We start from the raw sequence: 25,486 nt of genomic DNA on the forward strand, positions 1-25,486 counted from the left end.
TACCAGCCTGAACTGAGCATCTGAGATAGATTAGATAGTTAGATGATAGATGATGATAGATGATAGATAGATAGATAGATAGATAGATAGATAGATGATAGTCAATCAGTCTCTGGGGGAAGAGACATTTTTAACACCGTCTTCTTGTCCAACTCTTTATTCAAGGCATGTACAACAGCCAGAATAGTCATTAACTCATTAGTCCATACTTAGACAATGTACAATTATGAGAGTTCATATTCATGTGTACAAGTTCTGACAGTGACTGATTTCCAACCTTCTGAAAAGCCATGACCATTTGAACAAGCAGAAATTAACTGAACCCGGTGCTGAAATGAACTAAAGAGAGGCTGTGAACAAACTTGAGCTGAAATCAAGTGGAGCCATCTGTGAGCTGGACCTGAAACGAACCAAAGCAGAAACAAATGGGAGCTGTCCATAAGGTGGATGCAAAGCTGAACTGGAGCAGAAATGAGCTGCAACCATCCGCGAAGTACAGCTGTCCATGAGCTGGACCTGTGAACAAACTGGAGCCCAAACTAAACTGGAACCATCCATGAGCAAAACAAACAGAGGCTGAAACAACCGACTTGAAGCTGCAGCTGAGCTGAAGCTGCAGAGTGGTGTCTCCAGGCATTCAGAGCTGGTCTGTCCCCAGCCATGTGCAGTGCAGGCATTCTTCATGGGGGATCCACACCCCACGCGTGTCTCTTGGGCACAAGAGGCTCCCAGTGTGGCTGGGGCTCCTCTGTCTGTCCATCTCTGCCCAGGTTGAGACATGGCAAAATCAGAGCTCCCTGTGGCACCAGGAGTTGCTGTCCCTGCAAACCCTACTGTCTCCAGCCACAGGCAGCTCCTCTCAATCCCTCAATGACTCTTTCAGCAGTGGCTCCCTGGTGCCATGCACCCATGATTGGCGAGGAAGGAACAATGGATCCGGGACACCATAAATACCCCATTTCTTTCTGGGAGAGCAAATGAGAATCAGGATCTGGCTTAAACCAACTGCCCCCAGCCATCGGAGGAGGTCACCTCGGTGGGCACCGATGCCGTAGTCCTCAGCTCGTGAAGCACTGCAGCGGCACCTGCCGTGACCCGCTGGTGCTGCCCTGCTGGCACTAGGACCCCTCTTTACTTCCCAAGGGCTCTGCAAGGAAGCCCTGCAAGGAGGCGGTACCTGACCTCCTCGAAGGGGCAATGGCGGTGCCCCGGCTCCTACACCGGAGCCAGCGAACGGGAGAGAACGGCTGGTACCTCGAGGCCAGACGGGACACGGCGTCGCCCGCGGTTCCCGCCTGCTGGCTGCCACTGCGCGCCGCAGGAGCCCCGGGGACACGGGACAGCCGGGCTCGGCGCGGCTGCAGCCGGTGCTCCGCACAACGGCACCCTCTTCCCGGCCCGCAGCACGCCCGGGGTGGAGGGAGGCGGCGGCGGCACCGGCAGCAGCAGCGGCGAGGACCGGTCCCCGGCACGGCCCCGCTGCCAGACCGGCGCATCGCTCCTGGGGCGTTGGCGCCGCCTGGCGGCCGCGATGGGCACTCGCCTTGCGAAGCCTCAGCTCCGCACAGTGGCGCCGCCTGGTGGCCAGGGAGCGCGGCAGCATGAGGACACCCGTGGGAGGGGCACGGATGGGGAGATAGGAATGGGAATTACGAGACCTAAAGAAGCCTTCCAAAGTCTTTGAAAAGACATCACTGGCCTGGGTTTGGCTGTGATAGAGCTAGTTTTCTTCTTAGTAGCTGCTGCAGTGCTGTGTTTTGGCTTTACTCTGAGAATAATGCTGATAACACTGATGGTTTAGTTGTTGCTAAGTAAGTAAGGAGTGCATTCTTGTGCTACTAATAATAATTACTACTTACAGTGAGCAGTAGGGATTAAACCTATCTCAAGCACTTTTCACTCTAAGCAATAAGCCTCCAGAGAAATAATCTGTGAGATCCTTTAGCCAAACCCTCTACCCTGGGTGAAACACAGTGAGAATCTTGCCTTGATATCTGTGAGGTAAACTAAGCAATGCTTTTTATAGTATGGACTTCCTCGGCTGGTCAGTGTAAAGCACGGCTCCTCCCTGGCTATAAGGGGCTGGTGTTTTGTGGGATGTGTAAAGACAAAAGGCAGTCTCGCAAAACACTTAGGGTTTGCCAGCTCCCTCCACTGCCAGAAAGCCTCTTCACAAGGGATGCTCTAGCATCATCTATCTGCTGGTTCTACCTGAGGGCTTTGCTTTGTACCATTTTCCTGTTCCTCTTGTACCCTCTTGTCTTTCCCTCACTGTAAAAGTAAGTCCCATGTAACACAGCTAAGGAAAGCCACTGCAGCCACCATGGCCAAATGACCACCGCCCATCCACACTTGCATCCCCTGAGGAGGAAGAAGCATCCAGCATTGCTTCCAGGCAATGCAGACATGCCCAAAAGTGTTGCAGCAAACAGTGCAGTAGTGGAAGAAGATGGGGTGAATAGGGCTGGAAGTCACAAAACCTCCTCAATATTTCCCAGTTGTGCAGGGATTGCTCCAGCATGAATGCAAATGCTGCTAATGCCTTCTCCTCCAGAGCTGACATTTCCTGAGCAGAGCTCTCTTCTTTGACCTCCTTCTGTAAATATTGACATTGCATTCACATGGATAATAGATTTCTGTCTGCTTTTACTGCAGCCAAATGTTTCCACTGGGACTCTTATTACTTCTTATGGCTGGAAATGCACCTGCACCAGATGTGAGGTTCAGCATAAAACCCCTGCCAGGCCAAATCCCCAAGTCTCTGAACAGACTACTGCTGCCTCATCGCTGCAAAGCCCCCATTCATCTTTAGATAGGGTGAAGAAATAATAGTCTCCTGACCATTCCTCTTCTTTGGGAAAAAAGAAAAACCCTTGTGTTTGCCTGCTTTCTCCTTAAATCACTTCGTCTCTCCACAGCACACACTCCCAAAGCAAGTATCCGGCCTGAAAATCTACCTGCCCACCACACACAACCCACAGAGTCTCCTGAAATAAACCCACGAGCTTCCCAAAGGAGGAATAACCTGAGGTTTTGGTTTTCCAGTAGTAAACTGGCTGTTCGTAGCTATTTCTCCCCAAAATGAAATCCTCCTCCACCCATCACCCAGGGATGAGCCCCAGCACTTACTCTAGTGCTTTGCCTTCAGCAAAGCTTTGCTGCAAAGCATGATGCTTCCCTTTCTGCTCAGTGCAGTCTCTCTTACCATGCCAAATAATAGCCTGCTTTAAAAGCAAAATGGCTTGGTGATGCTTATCATGCCTCTGCTTCCTTAGTATTTTGCAGGCTCTTGGAGGGTTGCTCCAGGCAGGGCTTCAGAGAGCCAGTGCTGACCAGCATGCAAGAACTGAGTGGTCCACATGATAAACAGTAAGTACCTAGGAGATGGTTTTGCACAAATGTCTGGGTTTACCAGTTGCCTCAGCACCTTTGCTGTTATATTCAGCCCTTTTTTCTGCTCTCTCCTGCTGTCTGGAAGGTGCTGGAGGAAGGCAAGCTGTTGGCTGGCCAATATGCACGGGGCGCTGCTTGTCCTGTAGTTCTGGGGAGCTGCAGCTTGACTCTTTAAAGGTACTTTAATATTCCCCAATGGCCAGATTATGTCCTCCAAGTCTGGACCATGCAGTATCAACTCACTCCCTCTGCATACACCACTTGGCCTGTGGCCACAAGGAAAAGGCTTCTTAAGAAAGAGCATCTGAAGTGCTTCCTAAACTCGTCCTTTGTCTTTCACAGGGTCACACAACAGGCTCATGAGGATTTTGGTGTTCAAGGTGAATGCAGCTGTGTGAGCAAGGTGATTCCTCCTGCTTTCCCTTGCTCTGAGCTCCTGCGCAGAGCACGTTATGGGGGTGCCAGGAGTACCTCTCCCTTGTGGGCAGCTCTGGCTCCATGCAGAGAAATAATCACTCCCCCTTTTTTTAAGACATCTGGCATGCACTGAGCAGGAAAAATATGGCAAGCTGGAATTTCTTTCATTGGGAGAAGCAGACGACGCTATTTGGGCCAAATCTAAAGTTTCTCCCTTACAATTTTTGCATATGAATGGGAATTCAGGCTTGGTCCCCAGCGGGCCCATCATTATATGTATTAACAGGCAGCTGGGCTTTAGAAAAAGGGGGAAAGCAGAAAGAAAATAGATGTTTATTCTGTGCTTAGGCAAATTCACAGGAGACGAATCATCTCCCATTCTCGCCAGACAAACACTTTGCTCTCTATAGGCTCTGAATGCATTCACTCATCAAGGCATATTGGGTAACTGCTTATTAGCACAAGTTCGGCTGCCTTTGTGCATCCCTCAGCTACACACTCAAATTTAAGTCCTCAGTGTGGCAGCCCTGGTGAGATTATTTTGCTTTCCCTTGCTTGGAGGAAGCACAGGATTACACTACTAGAGCTTTAACTTTGATTTGAAAAAGACTCTTTGTATATATATATTTATATATATCAGAATATCAGTACATAAAATATTTATATCTGCATATACAGATATATATGTGTATTTTAATATATCTTTTATACTTTGTATATTTTTTCATATACATGTATTTTAAATATTCTCATATATTTTTACAACCTCCCTCAACACGGTCGCTTGTTAAACCTGGGGAGGTTGCAGTGCCCTGTGGTAAACATTCCCAGGGAATATAAAAGGGCTTTGCCATGGGTCAGCCTCAAATGAAGCTAAAATCAAATCACAGGGCTAGGGGAACCAAAGAAATGCCATTTTCCATTCAACTCCTGATTTATTAGCTCCTACAAACCACTGCTTCACCAGTGGGATGTTTCTGCAGTGTAAAAAATAACCTGAAGCACAGCTACCATCCTTTTCATCTTTCCTTTAGAAAACAAGACACCAATTCTCCTTGAATAGGCGAATAATATCATCAAAAAAGAATGTACATTGAGAGAACCATCCCCTGCCATCACTGGGGACCAGATGCCTGTACAATACCATTGCTTATGGAGGCATTTCAGCTCACTGCTTGGCTTCCTGGCATTTTTCTCCAAGAAAACAAACCTTTTGCTTTTTTGTCTGTTTTTTGTCAGAGTTTTTTATTTATTTATTGATTGAGTGGTCTCAAAGGAAGCCCAGTTTCAAAGGGAGCCATGCTCCATTGTACACCCTCCCACTGCTGCACCATGGCTGCAAGGGGAGGGCTGCTACCTGGTGCTTCCCTTCCCTTCCCAAAACTCAGGTGCACTCAGGCTTTCCAAATTTTGAGGGATGGAGGGGTCACCAGGACAATTCGGTGGGTTTTTTAGTCTTATTTTTACATCCAAATCCACTCCAAACCATAAGGTTTTATCTCTTTTTTTGCCCCTTTTCAGTGCTTACCTAGCAGCTTGCATAAACCCTGTGGCCTGTAAATTCCCCCCCTCCCATCACAAATCCCAGTGGCAACACCCACAAAGGCACCTGCAATAAGCTGATTTTTTTGAAAGGAAAGGTCTGGCTTTAAGACTAGGATGCAATGCCAAGAGAACTTGCAGAATCCCTGGGTGGTACCAGGGCCATCAGCCATTCATTACAGGCATTGGTACTGTTGCTAGAGAAGCTGGCTGCTTATCAGCTATGGCCATAAGGATCACAAGAGCCTGGATAATAAACTAGCAAGAGGTAGAGCTCTTTTTTCTGTCCCTGTACCCACTGTGGCTAAAGCCTGTATCTGAACGCGCTCTCTTGCCATAATTTATTTCTCCATTACATTTCTGACCCAGACCTGGCTTTGCAGATATCACTGTCAGCCTTTTGCCCTTCTGATTAGGCTAACAGCAGCACCTGAATGCTAATTGCCTTCCCTGACAAAGAAATCACCCACTTCCAGGGAATTAAGGAGGAATGGATAATGTGTGAAGGCTTTACCCCTGCCTGGATCCCCCCCTTCAGGATGTGAAGTGTGGGGACCAAGGGTTTGATGTCTCTCCAGCTGCTGCATAAAATTGGAGGGCAGTGCAATGACCCACAGCTCTTAGTTAGATCTGGGGGAAGGATGAAGCTATCACAGGGCTGATTTCTGTGCCCTGAATGAACTATCCTCATTGATTTGGGATGCTGCACGCCCATTACTGCCCCCCCCCCCCCGCCCCAAGCATCCCAAGTTTTCCTGTACTAGAGCCACCAGCTTTTCACCACACAGAAGACTTACAATTTTTTCTTTATTTCATTTTAGTTTAGTTTAGTTTAGTTCAGTTTAGTTTAGTTTAGTTCAGTTTAGTTTAGTTTATTATTTTGGTTTTCTGCTGGAAGAGGTGTAATTACTGATGCAAGAAGACCTACGATTTTGGCTGTGCAGCCAAATCCACCCTTCTCAGCCTGATCACTCCTAGGCTGTTTGCTGCCAGTCACCATATATCAGTTTATCACCTGGTGCTTCTGCACATGTATGCAAATATATCCCTCATTCCCTCCCCACCTGTACACATATATCTCCTTTCCCTTCCTCCTACATTATCTGGGTCCAACCATAGATTTTATCCCATTTGAAAGACATTAGAAAGCCCAGTGGTCCTGAACTCCTACACATCTCGTGGAAAGACGCTGCAGGAAGCCACTTTATCGGCATTTTTCCCACCAGATGGGAGAGGTTGTTGCCTATCTTCTTTTTTAAATGAACATATCATTTCCCTATCTTCTTTTTCTTTCCAATGAAATATCATTTTTACCTTGCATGCCCTTTTGCTCAGCAGCTCCACACTCTTGAGGAGTAAATGATTAAACTTTGGAGCCTGGAGTTTTGTGTTTAAATGTCAAGCTTGAAACACAGCAGCTGAGAAGAGAAATCGATAGGATTTCAATTTTCTTGTAATAAATATGGCCTTTATTGGGAGCAAACCAAGAAAATAGCTGGCAGCCTATCTCACAGTTCTGCTGCTTTTCTTTTTTTCAGCTCAGAAGATTTTCCTTTTTTGGTTTCAAAGTTAAAAAAATAAGCTTTGAGAGAAACGTCATCTTCACCAGCACAAAACACTGGCTGCTTATGGGGAAGCTTAAAGAGTTTTGTGGTCAAAAAAATCCTTGTTAGAGCTGCTAATAGGCTATCAAAGCATCACACCACCATAGAAAAGCATCTTCTTTCTTTTATTATACTTTATTTGCTGAATATTGCTAATACTGATGTTACAAATAGCAGGGCTGACCCCATCTGGAGGTGAGAGAATGATGGGGCAAGAAAGTAATTTATATGTGGACACCTTGTTCTCCTCCATGGCTGGCTCGTAAGCCTTACCAGGAGGAAAATAATCAGCCATATATTAATGGGTTATCACAGCTCACTGTAATGCAGGGGTCTGCAGGCATCAAACCCCCATGAGTCCCAAAGGACTTGCCCCAAATGCTTCAACTGGAAGTCTTGTTATAGAGGCAATCAAGCAGTGTCTTCAGTGTGCATCACCCTTCCCTGAGTTTCTCTGAGGCTTTTTCCCCAGAGACCCTCTGGTGTGCAGTAACTGCAAGCACACCCTGGTTTGCTCTCAGGGGTGCAGAGTGAGCCTTCTGCTGGCCATGCTGCTCTGGCTCCCATTTCCTACCCTATATCAGCCCGGGACTGCTTCCTTGATAACCATCTTTGCCCACATGAGGTCTGAGCTCTGGCAGGAAAAGAATAATTGAAAATACACACTTGGAAGGACACATGCCCTGCTGAGGGAACTGCCACCTTTGTAGCAGTGTCCTCACTGCAGCCCTGTGCTGAGTTTTCCAGAGTAGCCCTTTTTTTCCCAACTTACTGTTTTAGTTGTTTCTGCAGTGCCTTGATGTTGGCTCACTTTCTGCCTGTCTGCTGGTGCAGTAGCTTGTCCTAGGAGCAGTGGAAGCATTGTGTGTGAGGTAGACTCTCCCATCCCACCCATCCATTTTACCAAGCAGGTACAGTGTATGCCCTTCTCCACTCCTCAAAGTCCAGCTCCCTCCTCATGTCGGCAAAGATGAGTCACCCCTGGATCAGGTCGTGCTGTTTCGGCTGCTTCTTAATGCACTGGAGGGTGACTTTCAACAGGCCCTGTTGACTTGAATAAATCTATCTATCTCATTCTTTCATCTCTTCTGCTCGCTGGTCCCTTTCTTTGTGGAAGTATCCAGTCACAGTTTATGCATTCCAAGCTATTTATGCAGTGCAGCCCATGAAAAATACATGAACAGTCCCTTGCTCTTTCTCCCCACAGCTTCATAAATCTTGCATCACTTTCTGCATGGCAGCTCAGCTTCACCGGGTGATGGGGAGCAGCCTCCCCACTGCTCCTGCCCCAGAGCTGCAGCATCCTGTGGGGATGCTGGCACTATAGGCTCAAATCCTGTCAGGCTATCAGAGGAGGAGAAGGGGAGTGATCAGAGCCCCCTGAGCCCTGTTTTTATGTTATTGGACAAAAAAATAAGAGAGAGGTGCTAGTTCACTGCCTTGCAGTGTCTCCAGCACTGGGGGTCATCTTGCTTTGCAGTTTGTTTTGGATTTACTGAAAACCAGAGTGATGCAGAGAATAATTCCCCTCTTCACAGCCTGTTAAGCATCCTTGAGAGATGGCATATGTGACTGGAGATAAAGCTGTCTATTTACTGCAGGGACCAGCTGGAGACTGTGTAGGAGCACACCCAAAATGTAAGCAAGTCAGGCACAAGCTTTAGGACCCACTTTGCATGTAAAGCACCTTACCCTTCTGAGCAGGTAAGTTTATTATTCTGTGGCCACAATGTACAAGTGACTCTTCTCACACTGAGCCCAGTGGCAGAAAATACTAAGCAAACCCTGACCCGAGAGTTCTGTCAGGCTGGTCTCAAACCAAGATGGGCACAAAGGCTCAAAGAAATTGCCTAATTCCTTAGTTCTCACTTAAAGTGGAACATTATGGAAGGAGTTTGCATCCAGCTCTCATTTTTACTTTCTTTCTTTTTTTAATTCTTTGCATTGAAACTGCTAGCAGTGGTGAGCCTCCCTATTTTCCCTACAAGACCAGCCTCAGCTCTCAGATGCCTCCCCATCACCTGTAAAGCTATTTTGCTTGCAGCCCCTTTAAAGAAGTTTCCCCATTTTTGTGTTTTCCTCTTAGCAGGCTCTCTGCCTCCATGAATGATGCTGCTCACATGGGGTGAGTTTTTTCCCCATCCTCAAAGTCCCTCTGATCCTTCCAGCGTCTGTCGCCATCGTGGTCCAGCAGCAGATAACCCTGGGCTGAATAAGAAAACACTGCATGGGGACTGCCATGTCAATCCAGATAAAATTTATCCAAGTTGCTGACAGCCTCAGTTTGCTAACCCAATTGACCTTGTGCTCCCTTTAATATATAAAGCAGCATTCCCCTGCTGTCCCAGCCTACCGTGCCTTTCCTGGCCACAGTGTGAGTGTACCACCCATTGCTGGCTGTGGTTTCCCAAGATGCTGGGAGAACCAGCATCCTAATCCGCAGCTCTCCCATTTGTTCTCCAGCAGCAGTCATCATGCAGGAGACAGAAGATGCTGGCTGCCCACCACCACCTCTCTTAGACCTTTCCCAGGCTGATCTTTTACACCTTGCCCCTCAGCCTTTCCCAGCCACTGCTTGTCTCACTGCTCTTTAAGGCTGGGCAATGCTCCTTTGTAGCATGAGGTTGCCTCAAATCCATGGGGCAGGGGAGGAATGGGGTGGGGAATGTTGTGATGGGTGCTTTGGCCAGCCATGGGTTGGCTGGGGTCCCTCCCCCCAAAAAAAAACAGAGAAAAGCAGTTCTTGGAGGAGGGAAATCACAAAACCACAGTATTCCTGAGGGATGGAAGAATGGTGTGGCCAGCAACTCTTCTGAGTCTTGACTGGCTTGGTGGATGCTTTGCCTCACAAGCCAGACTAAAAAGGTTCCCTTCCCCCCCACAAAAAAATAACACAGGAAAGAGGGAACAGCCTGTAACAAGGTAGGATGGCTTCACGTAGGGTCTATGCATCTTCTTTGTCCCAGAGGCCCCTCTCTTCCCTAGGGACCACAAGATTAGCACCAAGTCTGTGTTTAGGAGAGAAAAAAAATAGAATTTATTTCCTTTCCAAGGGGAAAATCGTGATGCTTTGTGGACAGCCGAAGGAGCACGCGTGCGTGTGATCCACAACTGAATGTCACTGTTAGTCAAAGGTTTTTATTTTTATGAAAAAATAGAAAATTTCGTATCTTACACTACAAAAAAAACCCATGTACACAAACAAAATGCACAGAGAGCATCCAAGGAGGTGGGGGAGTGGGAAGGAGAGGAATAAATACAGCAATGCTAGTCTCCTATGAATTAACACGCTGATGCGAGGAGACGAGACGTATGCTGTGGCTCCGGCAGTGCTGGACGCACCAGTTCCCACCTTACCTGCCCTAAGGAATTACAATAAAGGACTGGAAACTAAGCGTTACTTAAGACTGCTACAGATGTATGTTACATACGCCTTAACGACTAATTTCAAGACCACAGCAGTCCAAGGAGTTACAATTTTTTGACCACTGGGACTTTCTACATTATATTCAACACTGAACAGACAAAAAAAAAAAAAAGAAAATTACCTTCATTTTTTGTTCTTCTGGCCATTAACATATAGAAAGAATAAATAAAATTTTTGAAGTATTTATTTTTTCTTTTAAATCAGTCCTATTTTTTATACTCAGGTAATTTTTCCAAATGGTAGCTACACAATGAAAGGGAGTTAGTCTACACAAGCCATGCCTGGGGATACTTCCTTCTCCCAAAAGGATAAACTACATTGAAAAGAGCCTTTTCATGTCCCAGGACCTTTGAAATACCTTCCTTACAATTAGCAGCAAAATATACTGGGAAAAAAGCACCCACTGGACCAGCCACAGCAAGATGGAAAAGAGCTTGGACCCACTGTAGGCAGGAAACCCACCTAAAGCCTTTACTAAGAGCATAACAAGTAAAATATTACTGTCATCTCATTCTGCTGCACTCCAATATATACAATCATGCCCAAAACACAGACTACTTCCAGTTCTTGGATGGGAACGGAAAGTCTCCGTTGTCTCTGGAATTTGCTTGTGGACATACAAGCTGTAACTTTTGGACCCTACTCATTAAATTACCATACTTTTTACTTTTAGCTCTAAGACAAAGCCTATTATACATGGATCTGTAGCAAGAACAGCTCTCGAAATAAATAGAAACGGTTATTTATTTATTTAAGGAACCGAGGTGTCCTATTTACAAATGCAGTCTGGCTTAAGGACAATTTGTTTTCCACCAATTCATAATCTTGAACGTTACTCCAGCACCTGGTGTACATCCCAGCCATATCACATATGCCTATAAAACTCCACGAATGGTGAAAAGAGAATTTTGCTGTTAAAAGATCATGAAAAAAGACCAAGCCCAACTCCCACAGAGCCAACAGGTAAGGAACAAGCAGAGAACGATCCCTCCCGATGAAATAAGTTGTTTCTGCCTTCCTACAGATTATTTTCCCAAGCACTGCAGGCAGGGAGGCACAAATAATCCCAAGACTGTTCTGCTGACAGCTCTAATAACCTATTATATGACAAATCTCTTTCTGTGTCGAAATTGTTATGTCTTGATTCCCCCTCCTCTTTTGTGGTCCAGTGGCTGCCAAAATGAAACAACAGGATGAGAAATCACACTATCAAGATTTGTCAGACCTTGCTGAGGCTCTTTTCCCTCCTATTTCTCCAGATTCTGGAGGACTTCAGCAGCAGCTCACAGGAAAGAAGGAGGAGGCCATTTCAGAACAGGCAAATACTGCCTGAAGAAGCCCTGCAGAAAGCAAGTAAAGCCCTGGTGCAAAAAAAGAAGCCCACCTAACCCTCTCCTCCTAGACCTTTCTCTTTTCTTCAGAAAGTGTGCTTTGTATCAAATCTCATCCAAAGACTTGGTGGAACTGGGAGAAAGACCTCTGAAACAGCTGAAGGTGGCATTCAACACCTGCTCCTGCAAGATGTGAAGGGACACAGGACTCCTTTCAGCACTGGATGAGCTCTTTAGGTTTGGCAGCACTGGGGATGAAGGGAGCTGCAGCACGTCAGTATGTCAAAGTTATCGCCAAGGAAGTATGCTATAAGATGCTACCCAAGCTCTAAGGAAGCAGTATATTTACAGAAACAGCAAACGCTTGCCATCCACTGATCCACTTTTAAATCCTTATCTTTACTGAAGCCTTCACCAAAAAAAAACAACCTATGAACTGCAAATTAACTGTGCTGATTAATACTTTGTGCGACAAAAAGAGAAGGACAGCCCCAAACTGTTTCTTGGTGGGATTCCCAGGTTATGAGGTTGAAAACAGCTCCCTCTGAAAACAGCAGCCATGAGCTTTAGTGGACACATTGAACCCCAACTGCAAGAAAGTGCTGATCTGAGCTATACCAGCCCTAGACACATAGTACCTTCTCACCCATGGGATGCCACTGTTGTCATAATGTTGTGCTGTTCTGTTCTTCTCTCCTCTCTGTGCTCTGCCCCAAAGTGGACAGGTCCATACCCAAACTGAAAATGCCCAGAGAGACAACTTAAGACAGCACAGTTCCCAAAATAGCCCCACTACAACCACCCCACCACCACTTTGGGCGAAATACTCAAAATCTCCATGCTGGATGACCACAGTCTCACCTCCACACTCCACCCCAGGACTTAATCCCCTTCATGAGAAGAGGCACAGCAAAATCCCTTCCTTCCAGCTCAAACCACGTCATGGCTTCTCTTCTGGGCTCCAGTGACAAGTGTGAGGGCTGCATGGGGTGATGGCTGCCAGGTTGAAATGCTGGTGTGGAGGCAGTCCCACAGTATCTTCAACAGGACTCGTACACACAAAAAACAATCCCATGCTGTTGCTGGAGGCCACTGAGAAGCAGATGCTTTACTTTTCTTCTTCTGAACATTCCCAGTCCATGGTGGAAAGAAAGAGGGGAGGACATCTTTTATTTTTGCAGACTCCTTCTACCTCATGTACGCAGTCAAAACTCCTGAAGGCTTTATATGTTGCTCAAACCAAACAGCAGCAAAAATACAAAGCATAGTGTTAACACAAAAGGGAGCCAAAGCAAAGCGAGAGGGAAGAAAAGCACAAACCAAGGAAAGAGCCCAAATTTTGTACCTGATGCGTAGCAAACTGTACAGTATATACATCTTCATCATGTATTATCCTCCCAGAAGGGCAAACAAAAAGAGCTTGATAACACAGAGGGAGGGAAAAAAATATACACCCTGTATTGTATTTACCATGGAGCAAGCAACATGTTTATACACTAGTATCTATAACTTAATGCTGTGTAACAGCACTTTTTTCCCATTTCTTTCAATTTACAAACAAAATATCTATCGAGAAATAATCTAATCATATTGCTCTTCAATACACTTCTGTAGACAAGTAAGACTTGAAGTGAAACTTCAGCAAACCTCAGCTTTTGGGAGCCCACAAATGGCTACGAAACTCCTCTGCTCAAGTCAGTCCTTGGAAGTATTACCATGTGCTGCTGTAATTAAGTATATAAAGGTGCTATATATATCTCTGTATCTCCCATGTACAGACAACGTATGGTGGGAAGGCTTGCTGTAGTCATCGCTGAAGCTTAAGAGATGGGTTAACCTCATGTACAGCAATTCGTTTCCATGTTCCATGCATCTTACATTTACTTCATGAAAATGAGGACACAAATAGGAAGAAAAGGAAAACTTCAGTCAAAACACTGCTTTAGAAGCGCTGCAGCAGAGGCCAATATCCTTCAGTTACAGAAACCACTGATTTTCCCTTTTTATCTTTTCTTTTTTTTTTTTTTTTTAGTCAAAATAAATCTCAGGGCTAGTGTACAAAGTGCAGGACCGACCCACTTGAGGAAGCAACTTTAAAACCGAGTTACAACGGCACCATTCCATTCACCAACTGGACCTTCATCTCTTGAAGGCTGTTCATTATCTTCTTCTGGTGACCAACAAGTGTCACTCCCAGCCGCCTCAAATCCCTGTGGGAGAAAGCAGACGTTGGTTCCAGGGGCCTCTCAGGTACACGCCGCCACACACACCACGCACCGCATGCGCCGATGCTGCTGTCAGCGCCTACTTCTTACCATTGGCAGCTCCTGAAGCCAAGCTTAGTTGGAAAGTTTAGTTTTCACTATTTCTTTTTTTAATTATTATTATTTTCAATGGTATCTCAGAGAGGTGACAGAATTTGACTTGAGATCACCTCGCTGGCCAAGAAGAAAAGCTGGACAGCAAAGTGCCAGCACCACTTTCAGCCAAGGAGTCTGCTAGGTGTGAAAAGTCCTATTTTCAAGAGAAAAGCTATGTAAGAAAGCCTGTGTTGCAGTTTCCTCTTCTTGGAAAGGCTGGTATTTCATCTTGGATACAAGCAGTGAGAAGTGAGGTCAATCCATGCTTCCTTCCTCTTCCGAAGAGGCAAAGCCAAAGATACACAAACCACAATCCTAAAACTAACTGCTACAGAGACCTGACAGGCAAAAGCCTCTGGAAGAGCCACCAGCCCGAGGACCCTCTACAGTCAACATGAACTGGCAGTGCAGCTCCCCTCTGAGCCTTGCACATCTTCCCATAAGCCCATGTTTGTTTTTTGGGGGGTAAATGCCAAACGCATTTGTGTTGAGTCTGTCTACTGGGCAGCCATTACAGAAAAGCTGTAATATAAGACAGTTTATGTGAAAAGCAGGATTAGGAGGAAAGATTGTTTTCTCAGAAGCTCAGCCCTCTAAAATTTAGGTGTATATATGAAGACAATCACGAAGGTTCATGCTGATGGCATGAAAGAGGCACCTCCAGGCAACAATTTATCCCATCCAAAGACAGAAGTACAACAAATTGTCCCCTGGAGATACTACAGCAGGACATTGGGTTACCAGAGACAATGACACACCTAAAGCCAGGTGAGGCCATGGGTTATGGCAGATTATAGCTGCTGGGATTTCTTTCTGGGGGGAAACACGTTAACAAATAAATTGTAGCAATAATATCTTAGAAGAAACGTCAGGACAGGTCCATCTGTGTTTCTAGCACAAGACACAGAGACTGTTAGAGAAGCAGTTTGTCTTAGAGGAGAATGGTATTTTGTCTTAAGACTTTCACTAGAAAAATATCAGCCCCTTCCTTTCTACCTCCACACTGGACTGAATAAAGGATGTTTTTGAAGTAGGGCTCTACAGGTTTTGTAATACACACATGAATCCCAGAGCTGCTGACACCCTGTGGCAAGTCTCTGAGGAGAAAGCTCTCCACTGAAAGCCAGTGGGATGTGACCTCCTCGAACACGTAGGTGCTTTTTGGAAACCACACTGGTGGGGTTGATGTGTGCAAGGGCTGGGGATTGCCAGCAACGCTCAGGAGCCCAACCATCACCTGAGACATACTGCAAACCTGGCCTATAGCTAACAGCATAGCTGTGTGCTGGAATGCAGGTGAACACACGCAAGTGACCACAAAAACACTTTCATGTAATGTTGCATGAGCTACCTATGGAGGTGTACCTCTCTCAGCAGCTTCACACTCCGGACAGAGTCCTGTGTGAATACAACCAACCACCTATGTCCAGAACTTACATAGATGAACATTGCTTCGAATAAAAACCAATCCTGAGTGAAGGTTGATACATCACCACATAAGCTTATTGAAGCCAAAAGTTAGATCTGTTGTTCTCCAAAGATTGTCACGCTTTCAGCCTTTTGATTTGGAAAATATCAGATATTCTGCTTCAGGTTAAACACTTCATTTGATTATCATACTCTTTTTTGGCAATGCAACTTGCCGATTTGTAGGGAAAATAACAAATACAAGCAGCATGGAGCAAGGGAGGTCAATGAGACACATCAGCAATGCTCCTTAGCTGGCAGAGAAAAGAAAGCAGCACCTGCAAAAGGTGTCTACCTTCTCAGGGGGACACACTTTCATTTCTGCCTCCACTGAATTGTGAAACTAGTTCAGCAAGTCATCTAAATAATAAAGGAAAATGTAGTAATGCTATTGTTACATGCAATTTATTTTATGTACACAGCACAGTTGGAAGTTCACATCAAAGATCAAAAAAAAAAAAAACCAACAAACCCAAACCAACCCAGTATAGGACCTGATTTTAAAAGAGCCAACATCCATCTTCCCCCTGCCGAGTGCTGCTCTGATGGCACTTCTTGAAAATTCAGCTTTTTTTGTTTTTTTTCCAGGTATGTAAAGTGCAAGCTGAGCTCTTTTGAAAATCCAGCACCGTGTATTTCACAGATGTATTGTTTCTGATAGTCTTGCATGTTATGCAGGAAAAAAATAGCTTGAAACTTTGAGAAAGGCATGTACGTCTTGGCATTTCATATCACCTCCATCAGTCTAACAAAAAACCCGAAACTACACAGATTTCCCCTAGCCACTTACGGTAACCCCTTAACTCAATATCCTTGAGGTGTGCCTCATGATTACAAAAGGGAAAGAAGAAAAAAGACTTTCTAGTTTCAATCCATTAGCTGCTCACCAGGGGATCCAGTCTCATTTTTCTTTTTTGAGTATCAAATTCTCTCAAATGCGGAGCCCACCAGTCAAAAGCACAGGGGCTCCTCAGAGAGGAGAAAAAAAAATTGCTACTGTGGAGTCCTTCACCTCCACAAAGACGCACCAGAAGACAACAGCTCCCGAGCCAGATGCTCACCTAGTATAAAATTAGCAGCTTTATTCAAAAGCCACTTCACGCATTGCAAAGCCAGCAATCAAACTTACAAAACACTGCCTAGAGATTGCATGAGCTTTAATTCCTTTTCTCCAGCCATGTCTTACAGTATGATGCACACTCCCATTCAGTTCTGAAGGACTTAAAGCAGTGCAAGGCAGAAGCCAATTTAAACAAAACCAGGGGCACGAACCAGCTGGTTTTGGGACAAACTCCTCCCCCTCCCCCAAACAACCCCCAACTTCTGTGCTTAAGGGCTGCCAAGCAAGTGTTCTCAAGGTCCAGTGTAGAGCCGCCTGGCTCATCTGAAGGCAGCCAACTAGTAATTTCAGTGGGCTCAGCTCAACAGAGGAGATGTGTGTGGCTATCTGCTGGGTCTTTGAAATAGAAATGCGCAATTCCCTCTAAGAAAAGGCACAACCAAGACCCGTGGACAAACAACACTTGCAATCAGGATCCAGGCTGCACCTTGCTGTGCAAGGGATCTGATCACCAGTGTTGGGTTTTGTGTGTGCTACTGCAGCAGCAGCACAGGCACCCCGCAAGGCCATGGAGATGCAGCAGCACAGGCTCCACAGAGGCCATGCAACCATGTGCTGTGGTGTCTCCTTGCTTCAAAATACTTAACCTCCCCAGGCGATCAGACAACTTTTATTTTTGTTTCAGGGATTAGTTTTCCCTTTGCATTTGTCTTTCATTTACATAGGGCTGAAAATGGGAACAGGGAGGAATTCAAATTACCTGCCAACAGAGTGTTAAGAAGCTGACCTAAGCTGACCAAAAAGCCAAGGAAATAAAAGGGCAAATTGGTGTTGGCTCATCCAAACCAGCCTGTATACAGCTGCATGCATGCTGCTCTCTTACCACTGCCTTGCACAGAAGCTCAACTGCAATGTGCCAGGGACAACACAGTATCTTCTTCCCTGCAATATCCTCCATTTGCAAGGGTTGAATTCACAGTCTCCACGTAGTAAGAAATATATTTAAACCATTTTATTTACAAACAGAACTACTTGTACACCATGGACCAGTTTGTCACAGTGTAGACTAGGACTCGTATGCCACATAAAATATAACCCTCTTCATTAGCCAGTTAGTCATGCAAGCAAAAAGGCCACATTCCTGGAAGATCTCAGTGGCTGGCACTAGTCAACCTACCACAGGTATTTTGTATTTTATCTCCTACCCAAGCCAGATTTCACCACCCTCAGGTGGTGTAACTCTACAGTTGCCTCATCAGACTGGGACTATTCACAGAGTTAGTTGTCAGTTTGAATAAGCGGTAAGAACAACCTCAAAGACCTTCAGGAGATGCTAAAGAGAGAGGAATCCACTTGCTAGGGACTTCAGCATCAAATAAGGACTTTAAGAGTTCATCTGCTCTTACTCATTATTCCCATCCTACTTGATTATGAGATGAGAACTGGTTTGTTCAGAAGCAGACACAGTATCACAATCTCAGGACTGAGATTTCAGGTTAACAATAAGCATCTAGAGCAGGTGGACTCTTAAACTCTTCATCCAGTATAACTTTTAATAAATGACTTATTTTATTTTAGAAGGAAAAAAAATACAATGCAAAGCAACACAGCACATGTTACAAATATTCAGAATTCTTCATCTAATAACAAACAAGAGGGTGTCCTGAGATTCAGTGAGTACAGATCTTTCAAAAGGTGGAAGTATGTAGTCCACATGGTTAGTAATTGGTCCAGTCAAGGGTCAAACTGAAACTCATATCATGGATCTATCTATTCTTGAGTATTGTCCTGGTAAAGTTATTCTTGCAGTGGATTGAAAGAGGTCCAGACACACTCAAAGTCACTAGGTGATCCACAAGTTTAAAGAGCAGGTCTGATCCACTGGAAAGGTTGCCTTCAAGTCTGATATCCAGTTGGAAAGAGAGGGTGGAGGGTGAGGCTCCACTTTTCACAAGGTGATTCGTCCCTTTGCAAGAATTAGAGCTAAATGTAGAAATCACTCTTTGTTTGAACACACACATTTTCAGGACTTTGCTTAAGCAGGCAGAGCTCAGGACTTGGGGCGATATTCACCAGTTTTAGCTTTTTTAATCTTTTGTTTTCAGAAATTTGTCACTACTACTACTCTTTTCTGGAATAAGTGCATCCAGACATCAGTTTGAAAAAAAAGCAGGGCAGTAACTGGGATTTTGCTTTGCATGGCGGGGGGGGGGGGGGGAGTGGAGGGGGGGGAATACGGAATAGTGGCAGAATTTAAAAGTGCTGAACATCTACCATTTCAACCAGGTCCTGTAAAAACACCACAGGCTGGGTGCCCACTGTCAGCAGTCCCATCAGCGTTAACGGCCAACACCTACTACAGAGCTACTTTTTCAGAAGGTTTTAGGAATCCTTTACATTAATCATATTTTTGGCTTTTCTAGCAGCAATTCTCCTGTTCGCCTTTCTCTATTTGATTTCCACATCTGTCTCCTATGCAGTTTAAATTTGGAAAATATAATTTTGGACGGTATTTGGAGGCAACCTCTTAAATTGTAAAGAATGTTTTACTGTTGTCATTTGGGGAAAGCAAGCTACTTTCAGATGTTCCGTTCACCTTTTCACCTGATCCCCCCAAGTCCCAGCTCTGGAATATACTGAACAGTTGCCTCTATTAAAAATGACAAGGAACATTTAACCAAAATTCTCTTTTGCAGAGTACAAAATAGTTTGTGGCTTCCTTTCGCAGGGAGAAAAAAAATGAAAACCTCTAGAAAACTGAAAACCCCAATTTATCAACCTTTAAAGAACTTCTCTTGTTGCAGTGTTTATGGAGAACCCATGAGTCTCAGCTGAGCCCACCCAGGAGCCACCCTTTGTTGATTTTAAGGGCAATCTACCAGTTTACATCAGCCTGACCATGTAGTTCAGGTTTTCAACATGGGACACCTTTCCTCTTAAGCCACTATGATGTTTTCTTCTTTAATAGTTGAGAATGTAGTCTTTTGTCTTTTTCTACTGTATCTGAGAAGGATGAGAGAAGTCTTAATTTGGATGCTTGGCTAGCTTTTTAATGAACCTTTCACAGTTATCCCAAAATAGACCTGAGTAGGGTCAAGCCTTTTTGTTAATGCAAAGATGTGCTGAGTTGCTCAAGAACTAAGCCTGACTCTTGCATCTTTGTCCAAGGCAGGGGAGGAGTTTATTTGCTGGCATAGATATCTAACTACTGGGAGTTAGTTTCAACATTTTCATCTTCAACTGAAATTCAAAATGGATTCATGAGATGTGTCCTTTTAGCTTAAAAGAACCCAACCCACAAACAAAACTCAGAAGCTCCCCAGGCCCTGAGGCATCAGCTCCACTGCACTGCTCTGCTGCTGTAAAGGCCCTGAAGAAAGCTGAAACTGAGCAGCTCAGACATGTGGTCTCCACTGGGGCTAGTAAAGGCCAGAGCAGGATGACACTTGTGCTATACAGAACATACTGGGACCCATTGGAGGGGGCCTTAGAGGCAGTTTGCAGCTGGTGAGGGTCAGAGCATCTCGGACAGCCATAATCTTACTTAAAGACTTTTAAACCAACTTGCCTTTCTGGCTAGAACTGTACAGATAATGGATTTCTTGGTTCACTGCCAATTGGAAAAAACATTTTGAAATACTTCTTGAGTATCCTGAAAAGACTTTTGAGGGATACTTTTCAGATTTCTGGAATATCAAAGAGTAGGGAAATATTTAAAATTTTAAGTCAAATTAATGACATAATTTCACAATCTAAAATGTTGCACTCAAGAAAATGAGGGGGTTTGTCAGTGGGATGAGATGCTAAGACTGTGTCAGCACAGACTAAGCTAAGACTCAGCTAAGACTGTTTAAAGCTGCATGAGTAAGTAAACTTCTACTTGACTGTCAAAAACAACCATTAATTTGAGGTCAAACTCAACGTTTCTCTCACCCAAACCAAAACATTTAAATTCTGAGCATTTCTTTTAGAGCTCTTGAATTTGCATAAAACTCTAAAGAGGAGCAAACTGGAAGCTTTATTGAAACTTAATTTTCTTTTTTAATTCAGCCAAGCAGCAATAAGTCTGTGATATAGTTTTCTATGTACATTTTTTTTTTCAACCTTCATTTTCTACCAGAACTTGCACTGGTTAGAAGTGTGAAGTGGCACAGCAGAGGGGAACGTTCCAACATTTTCCTTTTCTTTTAAATTACTGCCTCATCCTATCCCTCCTCTTTCCACTCAGCCTCTGTCTGGGTCTTTCTGCTACGTGGACTCTGACCACTCTGTGGATGGACCTCTTTCTTGGTCAGCATTTGTAGATCACCAGTCTAAATGGAGCTCTGAAGCCTGGGTGTTTCTGGGCACTACCATATCTGATGAGTAGGTAAGGAATGGTGGAGTGCTCAAAAGCCAAAGTAACATGGCACGTAAATGCAGTATTAGCTCAGAAACGGCATGTAGAGGTCTCAAGGCACACGAAAAAGGATCTCGGTAGAAATCCATGCACCCTGAGGTGCATATCCAGGTGTAAGGGATAAATATTGGTGATGTGAATGGTGCAAATATCTGAGTGAGGGCAGATGCACACATGGAGGGAGTGCAGGAGTGTCATCCAAAACTGAACTCCATGGAGATGCTACTGACCTGCATCATGTGCAAAGGACCTCCTACCCTGTACAGTAAGCTTCAAAGCAAGCCCTGTGGCAGGCAGGAGAACTGCTGTGGTTCTGTGGAGTTTCTTGTTTTATTCCTAACCCTCAGCATGGATTCTGTATATGCACTGGCAATTTGCATGTGGTCAGAAGAGCCACAACCTTCTCCAGAGCAGCACTGAGCATAATCCTTCCCATTCTGCCTTAATGCCTGCACTAACCTAAACTCAGATTAACCCAGCCAGAAAGGCAGGCTTTGAGATCAGTTTAAGTGGCAGGAGGAAAGTACAGACACAATTACACAAGCAAGGCAAGCAATTCAAAGTGGAACATACCAAATTAGCAGCCGTGAGGTGTTTACCGAGTCATTTGAATGCTGTCACGCCAATGGTAGTCATACCCATGTGCAAAAGCCAAGGGCACATTCAGATGGAAGTGTCATGACCAGGGAGCCTGTCTCCTAGAGCCGTGGGTTTGCTGACACTCTTCTGTTGGCATCAGCTGTATCTGTGCTTACTTCTGTTAATGTTGAATACTGTTTCTTGCCTTTACTGGGCTTGACTGTTCAGATCGACTGTGAAACCAGCTAATCTGGTGTAAAGGCAGTATACCACAGCAGGGACTCTAGATCTTATCCATTTAATAGTAGGGTGGGGGTTTTTATTTGGCAATAACCCCAAATATTCAACTGCTATTATGTCAAGAGGCACTTATTCAAACTGAAGCATTGATTTCTATAAGTAAAGAAGCCAAAGAAGTGACTGTTAAGTTAGTGACTGCCAATGTAGTGACTGTTAAGTTTTATTCTTGCCTGTACTTGTTATCATTAATACAGATGCTAAAAGAAAAACTGCTGACTGCAAACAAAGGGTAATGGTTTCCTCTCTGCAGCGTCATCCCTGCATGTTTTTGAATGGTTTGTCTTCCCACCCTCTTAAATTCCAGAAAATGGTGTGAGAATGATCTGGGCACTACTCACTCTAGGGTCACCTGAGCCACAGCATCCATCGAACTGTATCCATTCTCCATGAAGATCTCCGTGTATCGTCCCATTTTGATGGCTTCCAGCCACTCACCCACCGACCTGTAGGCGCCGCTCCCAACTGGACTGTGCTCTACCAACAGATTTGATACTCTAAAACCAAGTGAAAATATAAAAGCAAACAGAATCAGTATTGAGATGTACCCAATGTGACTCAGTAGCTCACATTTTTATATGGTAAAGATGATGCTTTTGTTATGGTTTCGGTGGTTGCTGCAGCCTAAATCCTCCCAGCAGGCTTGATATCCTGTGTTTCAAACATCCTGTAACTTCACTGACTTTAGAGTCTGTTCCTGCCATTTCTGGTCCTCACTGCAAGCAGAAAATGGAGAGGACTAACATCTATCCCCATTACCTCTCACCACCAAGCAGGCTCACTCTTACTTCAAAGTCTTCCATTTCACTCTTCCTGCTCTGTTTTCCTCATCCTTCTCCTTTAAAGCTCATAATTAACTTAAGATAGGCCAGAGCCTACAAGCCGTAAGCCAAATTACATTTCCCAGCAGTGGCCATCAATGGCAGGCTGCTGTTAACACTTCAGGGACCGCTTCAGCGAAGTTGGGTGGAGATGTCAGATATGGGCAGCATTCGATGAGCCCTGCAGAGAGCAGCAATGCTCCAACCATGAATGCAGAGGTAGACGCCTGCTCCTGAACCTTTGCTTAAGGCCTCTTTACTGCAATTGTAACCTGCTCAGTGATGCCATGCACGGAAGAAGCAACTCAGGCAAATAATAACCCTTCACCGCAGCAGAAACACCGATACAGTACCTGGCACAAGCGACCAGTGCCGTGTACAGGTCCACCACCCTACTAATGATGCGCAGAGAGGAAAGAGGGCTTGTCCAAGGTCAGCCAGGAAAGAAACTAGGTTTGTCCCTTCTTTTATAAACCAGGACATACAGCTAATGTAAGCCTTGCATAAAGATTATTACCCACAGGTATAAAAAGCCCCATTTTTTCTGGGTCAGCCTCTGACGGTGAGAATTATACTTAAAAGACTTTCAATTGGAAGGAGAGCTGGGATATTATATTAATATAGCACTTCAGGAACCTTCATATATTTTACGAGCACATTAGTATTATTTGTTTATTTAATAGCAATGCTGAAGGATCCAATAAAATGTGAATACTTGCACTACCAAGAACATAATGGCTTCCCATAACATTTTATACACATAAGAAATTCAAAACTCCTAAGTAATCATCATGAGAAGTGGATTTTCATCACTAATGTCAGGAGGCACCTACTGATATGCACATGCTGTAATGTAGAGAGTGACTTCCTCCCTTATTTGCATTAATGAGAATTTCCATAAAAAATACATTACATATATTAAAAAATCCTTTACAGCTGCTGTATGTTGAAACTATGATTCATTTGGAATTACTATAGTCTGAGCATGGCAATCTGTAACAATAGAAACACATTCCCAAAGGCTTGCTGCTCAGGTGCTCCATCCACATTGGGAATACCCACAGAAGCTCTGAAAAGGAAAGGTTTGGAATTGCATAGACATGTTCATGGAATAAAACATCAGGAAGGTGCTTAGCAGCTCAAGAAAATGACTCACTGCCTATTTTCCTCTTTTCTGGCATAACAGTCTGGCATAAAAGACTGCATGAAACTCTGCATAACAGGCCTGGGAAATAACTTGTTCTAAACTGAAAATGAAAGAGAAACACCACATATTTTATGCTATCATAAAGCTTTTCCTGCAGGTTTGCTGGGACTGACACTACATCTAATTGCTAATAAGAGTAATTTCTTCTTCAGATGGTAAATGATGCATGTAAAATAGCTTGGTGAATCAGATCTACCTTTTATTTAAATATTAACAGAGATTTCATGTTTCTTCTCTTCCAGTGAATGAGATGCCAGCACAGGGCTGTGAAGTTGAGCAACAGCAGTCAAGCAGGTCAAGCAGGTGAGATAAAGACACATGCAGCTGTGCAAGACTCACTCAGATGGTGCTCACAACAGTACATCTGCTTGGGTCCACACTACCAGTCCAACCTCATCTTAGATCCCTTTCATTCCTGTCCAAGGAAAACGATGTGTCTTTTTTTTTTCTCCTCAGAGTGTAAGTTTTTCTGAAGAGCCTCTTCCAGTGTAAGTCAGGGGAATTCCACTGCCATCAGTGAAGCAGCAATGATTTATATTCATCGTTCCTTCATGACCTTGCAAGCCACTGAGTGATTAGCAACAAAGATGGCTCAGAAGTAATACTTGCGTCCTTCCAGTGGAAACAGAAAAACCCTCCCCAAGATTCCAGTATGGTGGAGACGCTGTTACTAAAACTCAATAAAAAAATATTAATCTCTCTTGATTAAAGTGCAGCTTTATTTCTTGACCATATTTAATTTATTGTAGCCATGTAGCTATTCATATTCATGTTTAATTGTGCACCCACTGTTCTATTAACTTAATGTGGCTTTAGTAAATAGTTTGTGTAGAACTTTGGGAATCACAGAGACCCTCTTGTGATTACCAAGACTATCACAGCTGGCAGTGGTGTCTAGCATGCCTAGGAATGGTTGTGGGAGAATGTACTTGGACATAGAATCTTGGACATAGAATAGAATTGTCTGAGTTGGAAGGGATGTTAAAGATCAACTAGTTCCAACCCCCTGCCACAGGAAGAGACACCTGCTACTAGATTAAGTTGCTCAAAGCTCCGTCCAACCTGGCCTTGAAAGGGGAACCAGGGATGGGGCAGCCACAGCTTCTTTGGGCAACCTGTGCCAGTGCCTCAGCACCCTCACAGTGAAGAATTTCTTCCTAATACCTGACCTCAATCTTTCATTTTAAAGCCATTACCCCTTGTCTATCACTACACGCTCTTGTGAAAAGGGCAGCTTTCCAGCTTTCTCATAGGCTCTTTTTAAGCACTGTAAGGCTGCTATCCAACTCTCTCAGCTTGTCTTCAAAAGGAGGTGCTCCAGCCCTCTGATTGTTTTTGTGGCTCTCCTCTGGACTCACTCAAGCATGTCCATGTTCTCCTTATGTTGGAGGCCCTGGAGACAGATGCAGTACTGCAGGTGGGGTCTCAGGAGAGCCCAGTAGACAGGCAGGATCACCCCCCTCGACCTGCTGGTCACACTTGTTTTGATGCAGCCCAGGATATGTTTGAGTTTCTGGGCTGCAAGTGCACACTGTTGGCTCATGTTGAGCTTCTTGTCAAGCAAAACTCCAAGTCCTTGTCT

The 25,486-nt window shown here is 44.6% G+C and overlaps 1 protein-coding gene and 1 long non-coding RNA gene across 8 annotated transcripts in view; one reads left to right on the forward strand and one right to left on the reverse strand.

Moving 5' to 3' along the window:
• Window positions 1–227: 227 nt before the first annotated feature.
• Window positions 228–25,486, reverse strand: part of EPHA5 (EPH receptor A5) — a 208,248-nt gene continuing 182,989 nt past the window's right edge. For 3 of the 7 annotated variants that reach the window (XM_065689771.1, XM_065689751.1, XM_065689721.1), the window contains 2 exons: window positions 22,218–22,373; window positions 10,075–13,924 (listed from right to left, as the gene is read on the reverse strand). In XM_065689771.1, coding sequence (XP_065545843.1) covers window positions 13,819–13,924; window positions 22,218–22,373 — 262 coding nt within the window. In that variant the 3' untranslated portion in view covers window positions 10,075–13,818. Of the gene's footprint in view, window positions 401–10,074; window positions 13,925–17,598; window positions 18,585–22,217; window positions 22,374–25,486 lie in introns of those variants that run through there. The other 4 variants (XM_065689761.1, XM_065689715.1, XM_065689741.1 and 1 more) reach the window with 3 other exon arrangements.
• Window positions 14,173–24,517, forward strand: LOC136019499 (uncharacterized). The gene is made up of 3 exons (XR_010614913.1): window positions 14,173–14,842; window positions 24,147–24,207; window positions 24,361–24,517. It is a non-coding gene; the product is annotated as an uncharacterized LOC136019499 (long non-coding RNA).

This window comes from Lathamus discolor, chromosome 1 (assembly GCF_037157495.1).
Source record: "Lathamus discolor isolate bLatDis1 chromosome 1, bLatDis1.hap1, whole genome shotgun sequence".
In the NCBI taxonomy this organism is placed as follows: Eukaryota; Metazoa; Chordata; class Aves; order Psittaciformes; family Psittacidae; genus Lathamus; species Lathamus discolor.